This window comes from Prunus avium, chromosome 8 (assembly GCF_965620075.1).
Source record: "Prunus avium chromosome 8, drPruAviu1.hap1.1, whole genome shotgun sequence".
NCBI lineage: Eukaryota > Viridiplantae > Streptophyta > Magnoliopsida > Rosales > Rosaceae > Prunus > Prunus avium.
The window spans coordinates 31640717-31647610 of NC_142291.1; the positions used below are offsets into that span (position 1 = coordinate 31640717).

The 6894-nt window shown below is 38.9% G+C and overlaps 1 protein-coding gene across 1 annotated transcript; it reads left to right on the forward strand.

Moving 5' to 3' along the window:
- Nucleotides 1–2882: 2882 nt before the first annotated feature.
- Nucleotides 2883–6391, forward strand: LOC110767974 (glutamyl-tRNA (Gln) amidotransferase subunit A (DUF620)). Its single transcript, XM_021971653.2, has 3 exons — nucleotides 2883–3735; nucleotides 4638–4985; nucleotides 5080–6391. The coding sequence occupies exons 1-3, from the start codon at nucleotides 3274–3276 to the stop codon at nucleotides 5704–5706; spliced, it is 1437 nt and encodes a 478-aa protein (XP_021827345.1). The 5' UTR covers nucleotides 2883–3273; the 3' UTR covers nucleotides 5707–6391.
- Nucleotides 6392–6894: the final 503 nt, after the last annotated feature.

The window sequence follows — 6894 nt, forward strand, 5'->3', positions numbered from 1 at the left end:
GTAACATAAACGTTTATTTTTTATTTTTAAGGAAACCTTGACGGTACAAGGGAACATTTTATTTAACTAAGTAAATTAATACAATCGAGAGGGCGTAAAACCTAACCCCATAGTCAGCACACACTTGACCCAAAAAAAAAATTAATAATAGTCAGCACACATGCAAAGGGGATTCAAACCCCTGCCATTTCACTCATTCAACGCCTTAATCACCATGTTACTTCTGTTTTTGTGATAATATGCTAACATATGTATATTTATATTGTTTTGTTTTGAAATGTTCTTGCAAGAATCAGATTTTCAGATGAGAATGTGAGTTTTTGACCTTTCCTTTTGGGATGGAATCGAGCGGCTCATGAAAAGAATCTGAGACCCAATCTTCAAATGATTTTGCTTATGGACAACGTCAACCAATCTTGGATCCATATGAGTGACATGTTAACAATTACATGCAAACTATTTTGAGGATTTAACATTTGATGACTATTCTTCACAATACACTTACTCTATACATAGAGATGATGAAGATAGTGAAAATTTTGAAAATTTTGATGACTATTCTTCATACCCGACCCAATAAATCTTCCAAAAGGGCATCTTGTACAAACACAGAAGGCAGCTCTGATCAAGACAATGCAAAGCACAATATGCTAATTAACATAAACGTTATTGTTGATGCTCTTTTTGAGAGGGTCAATTTAGGTGGAAAAGTGTCGAATCTTCAGTAGAGGAGAAGGCACGGACTTTCGGTATTTGAAGAATCTGTAGAAGACAATGAGCGAGAAGCAATTGTCAAGCTTCAAACACCGGTGTGATGCCTACTAAAGGCTTTCCGATGCTTAAGTTAGCTATATGTTGTAATTTTGGCAGCGTAACAGTAAATGTGAGAAAATAGTTACCATTTTTACTTGGGCACTGTTCCCTACTTATAGTGGAGTGAAAATGGGAGTTTTGCACAAAATTTCGATGTGGGACTTTGTGCAAGCCGTTGTGGAGGTGACACGTGTCCCTGAAAATTAGGTTCAGCAATCGGGAGCTTCGGCAGGTGGCTGCCGCTTCAGAAGAGTGTCTTCCTTCGGCATGTTAGAAGGTGTTGACGACACTCACTTTCTAAGGTTCTGTCTGTGTGTACCTTTGGGGTATTTCAACAGGGGAGAAGGCGTGTCAGCCTTGGTGCCCGTTGTTTTGGTACTGGATATGCTTTGTTGATTATAGTGTAAACAGTTATTGAACAAAATTATCTCATATATATGGTTTATTAACAGCCACTCTACTGTTGGTTTCTAAATTATTTTTTTCGCTTTTTGTTTGACAATTATGTTTGTTCCTATTAGTTTCTATATTTCCGTGGGTAGCTTTCAATGTGTGAATTATTCCGGGGACAAAACCTCTTGTTTACATAGTTGAGGGGAAATGTGATTAAATGAGAGATTAACCATTCTAGGCAAGTTTCCTTTAAATTTCGTAGCATGATTTCAATGTTTTGACTATCATTGTTAGATATTGTTGACTAACTGATGTTGCTTTTTTGACTATCATGCCCCCATGCATCTCGACTATCTTATCCTCTCTTTTTTCGGTCAATATGTCCACTATCTTATCCTTATACCTTAAAATTTGGGATAATACATATGTACCTCCAAAACTCTAAACCTACGTGTCATTAGCAAATTTAGGTGTTTTTTTTAGTTAATTTGGATAGAGGATTCGAATTCGAGACATCTTTCAATATCAGCACTGATTCGAGAATTTATTGTACTCGAACAATACTAATACCCACTCTAAAATAAATTACTTAACATGAAACTTGCAAATAAGCTAAATTTTGATGTTTAGATAACAGTTCATTACTCATAAATCTATTTACTAGGTACAATATATATTTTATAAGGTTTTCTTCTTCTAAACAAAACCATTATAGAAACTTTATTGATTGAAAACTATATAAGGTTTTTTTCTTCTTCTTCTTTCTAATTGAAATGGTGTAATTGTATTCTTTTTTTTATTTATCTTAAACTATATTAGGATAGGGAGAACTTAACATAGAGACTATGATGAAAGTATTCATCGATATACTTATATTTTCATAGAAATATCTGTTTTTTAATCCAACATATAAGGGATGACAAATATTACTGATATTATAATGTATTTTGAGTAATGCTACACTTACCATATTTTTATCCCACATTTCTATACCAAACGATGTGGCATGTTCATATCATATGCCAAATCAATTAAATCAATGAAGTGTATTTTAATAAAGAAAGTTTAATTAACAGTTTTTTTTTAAAGTGTTAATAAATCATAAAAGAAAAAAAAATGTTAAATAATTTTAATTGATGTGGTTGTCGACCTCATTTGCCACATAAGATGGTATGAAAATGTTGTATACAAATGTGATAAGAGTAGCATTATTCATGTAATATAATTTTATACTAAAATATGCTTCTTGAAATTAATTTTTTTGCACATTAGAGTTTCCGAACGTGTTACAATTACATAAATTCGTCATGAATATGCTACATTATGTAATTTAGTATTTCCTAAATTTTGATACATAGTTTATATAGTTTTAGATTTTTTCAAAGTTTTAGTCAATATTAATATTTTCATACATTTGAGTACCGATATTTCCACATAAATCGGTATTTTCATTACTCTTAATCACTAAAAATACAATATGACATACACATTTTTTTTCTTCTTATTATTGCTTTCAATTAGACATCCAAAAAATTATGGCATTTTAAAAATGTAAGAAAATGTCGAAATTAAGACTGAAAATGAAATGGAAAAATGGAATATTCACTTTTGCTTTTTTTAATTTCCCCAATTAAAATAGTTAAAACACTGTGGATCTCCTCTCTCTCTCTCTCTCTTAAGCCTCAAAGGTCACGCACTAAGGGAGGCCCCCTCTCTCTCTCTCTCTCTCTCTCTCTCTCCCTCCGCACACAGTCCCACCAAAGGTCACACTCTTGAAAGCGTTTTTGCTCCCAAAATCTTCAGTTTTCCACTATTCCTTTTCCACCTCTCTCTGTCTCTCTCTCCTTATGAAATGAAGAACAAGTCTCACTCTTCACACTCTTCTCCTTCTTTAACCACCACCAACAAGAACAACGCTCTCTGCTCTCTCTAGCCCTCTGCAACCTCTTCTCTCTGCTCACTCCTCACAACCCGTCACAGCTTGATTTCACAAACCACACTCCACACGACTTTCTCGGGTCGAGAAAAAACCGGGTCAGGAAGAATACTCTGAAACCGAACCAAGAAATGGAGAAGAAACAAGGCTTCTTCTCTGCTCTCAAAGACGAGGTGGTTCGGGGTCTCAGCCCGTCTCGGTCTCGGGCCAGCAGCCCGGCCCGGTCCGGGTCGCCCATGTCGGGTCTGCTCCGCAGGAAGAAGCAGAACCATCATCACAGCCACGGGCACGGTGGCCAGCTGGTGGCGCAGCCGGAACCGTTGATTGGAAGATCCGGGAGCCTGAGGCCGGTGATGGAGGGTCCGGATCCGGACGGAGGGGAACTCGGGGAATCGAAGCGGGTCGGGTCGGGTTTGGGTCAGTGGATGCGTGGGCAGCTCTCGCGGACCTCCTCGGTGAGCTCCGTGGCGCACAGCAACAGCAGGAGGTCTGATCTGAGACTGTTGCTTGGAGTCATGGGGGCTCCTCTCGGACCCCTCCACGTCAGCTCGTCCGACCCTCTGCCTCATCTGAGCATTAAAGACACTCCCATCGTCAGTCTCTCTCTCTCTCGCTCGCTGTGCTACCTTATTTGGGGCTTATGGCAATTTTTTTTTCTAACGTTTTCTTTATTTCTGGGATGGTAACTCTAACTGGGGAATAACAACAAAAAAAACTTGTGGGTTGGGTTTTTGTTTTCTGAAAAACAATTGCTTTCATGCATTATGGCTTTGTTTTGGTTTATTGTTATGCTGCTGTGGTGGTGGTATTTCAAACTTTTGAACCGGAACAAGATTACAAGAATTGGTTTTGGACTTTGGAGTTATTTACAAAAATGGCTGGATTCTTTCACCTTTTTCTTCTAGAACAAATTGGGTTCGTGGAGATGGGGTATGAATTGCTTCTTACGGTATAAAGTTGATTAGATTTGCACTAATAATTTATTTCTCCATGTTTTGCTTAAATTTGAAGATCATTCGATGATTTAATCCGGGGTCATTGGTTTTTTCAATGTTTTATTTTAAAATTGTTTTCTACAACTTCTCCACTTGGGATTTAGACTTTTCTGATTATTGTCATTTTGGTGGTTTGGTCTCTCCCTTGTTTGGCATGCGAGAAAGTAACCGAGAAATCTGAGCAAAGGCTGATATCTAAGGGAATCTTAATCAGACGTTACATGTTGTGGAAAGTTCAGCACAGCAGGCCAATGAGCTTAACTGGCTGGTTGAATTTAATTTCTAAGCTTCCAGATACTGACAAAACCATGATATTTAAAGCTTACTTGTTTTCTTGCATTTTCTCGCCAAAATAACAGATCATGACAGCTAGTAATTTATTGTAGAAGATTTTTCTTTAGATTGCATTGAACTTTGGATTGGGAATCATTTGTTAAAAATTACTCCAAATTGGATGTAACAACTGTAGAGTTGGTGTTAATGGATGTTAATCTTTGCAGGAAACTTCCTCTGCCCAGTACATATTGCAGCAGTACACAGCGGCGTCTGGTGGGCAGAAGCTGCAGAACTCAATAAAAAATGCTTATGCAATGGGAAAAGTTCGGATGGTAGCTTCTGAGTTTGAAACTGCCACAAAGGTGACGAAGACCAGAAATGCCTCTAAATGTGCAGAGTCAGGTGGGTTTGTGCTCTGGCAGATGAATCCGGACATGTGGTATGTGGAGCTTGCGGTAGGGGGCAGCAAGGTTCATGCTGGCTGCAATGGAAAGCTTGTCTGGAGGCACACACCGTGGCTTGGTGCTCATACTGCAAAAGGACCAGTGAGACCATTGCGACGTGCACTTCAGGTGAAGTTTTGTGTGCTAATTTGTGCTTCTTTCTGTTGGCCATATGGTTAGTCATCCAGCTTATTCACAAATTTCTTTGGCTTTTCTTTTTCAGGGTCTAGATCCAAGATCTACAGCTAGTATGTTTACGGATGCAAGATGTATAGGAGAGAGAAAGATCAATGGTGAGGATTGCTTCATCCTCAAGCTTTGTGCTGATCCTCAGACTCTGAAAGCCAGGAGTGAAGGCCCTGCAGAGATCATAAGACATGTGTTGTTTGGCTACTTCAGCCAGAAGACAGGGCTTCTTGTTCATATGGAGGATTCCCATTTGACCCGCATCCAATCCAATGGTGGTGATGCAATTTACTGGGAAACCACAATCAATTCATTCCTTGATGATTACAGGCCTGTTGAAGGAATCATGATTGCACACTCTGGGCGTTCTGTGGTGACCCTTTTCAGGTTTGGTGAAATGGCAATGAGCCATACCAAAACAAGAATGGAAGAAGCTTGGACAATTGAGGAGGTCGCATTTAATGTCCCAGGCTTGTCAGTGGACTGCTTCATCCCCCCGGCTGACTTAAGATCGGGGACAATTAGTGAAGCATGCGAGCTTCCTCATGATGAAAGAGGAAAGGGTGGTGGGATTGCAATAGCAGCGCATCGGGCCAAAGTTGCTGCACTTGAGAAAGAGCATAATGCTAGTGTTGATAGCCTGACCTGGAAGATGGAAATCTAACATGGGGCCTGCACTGAATTAGGGCAATTGTTTATACTGGTAGCAAGTTAAAATCAGCTAACACCTTAGAAGTTTACAAAGTAGGAGTTGCGTCGCGTTTTTGGACGTTGGTTTATGCCTCTTAATCTGTAAATAGAGAGCATAATCATTCACAGGTTTCACCTGGGCCTGAATGAATCTTTATACTCTCAGTGCAGAATCCAACAAAGGTGTTGGAGCTCGATTTTTCCAGCTGGGGATAGAGCAAATGGAGGTTCAGTTTTAGTTTACCTTCGGTGCATGAGGGAAGGTGGCGAAGCTTCAGTACAGCAGAACCATTAACCTTTTGATAATTCCACTAATTATCTTTCACAAATTCAGGAGTGGCGGTATTAAGGAAATCGCCGCCTTTTGGCGTGAGTTTGAGCCTAATGCCTTAGTTTGGTAGTTCTTATTGTTTTTGGGTGTGTGCTAATCTTTGTTGTTGTTTGATTGATGCAAAAGTTGTTTCTGGGTTTGTAAGGCAGACAGATATTAGAAGGCATGGGGTTGTACTTAATTTTTATTCTTAAACTGGTGTAACCAACATATCTTTGAATATGGGGGGGGGGGTCTCTTGTTGTATTCTGGCATTTTGTCAGTCTCCATCAAGTCTTGAATGTTCATGAAAATAGTAATCAGAATCCTTCTCTTTCTTGAATCTCTACATCAATTCTGCAATTTAACTTTCTTCAAAAGTTTTATATATTTTTCTATTCTTCTTCATTGTTTTCTTTGCTTATTATTTTTAGCAATGAGCATTTTTGGCAAGTGCCAATGAGTACTTTTACCAGTATTTATTTCTCTGATTTATTTGTGGCTGGTACAATCTTCCCCATCTCCATGAATATCTTCTATTCCTCATCTTTTCTCTCTTTGGTGCTTGACAGCATCTATGGTTGGTCGGTTGGTCACTTGGTGCTTGGCACTTTCTTTTTCAGGGCCCCAAAGCCCCAGGTGATGAAGAAGGCTTCTCTTGTGGGGTCTCTGCAACTTTATTGAAGAATATTGTTTTTTTAAACCCTTCTTTGACCGTTGGTCCAAACTCCAAACACAACAAATTAAACTAACACTGGCCGGAGTCTCTTTTTTTATACCCAGTTGGGTTTGCATCGTTTGGTACAATGCTTGCTGCTGTTGTGTGTGTAGAATATCATTACAGCCAGGCAC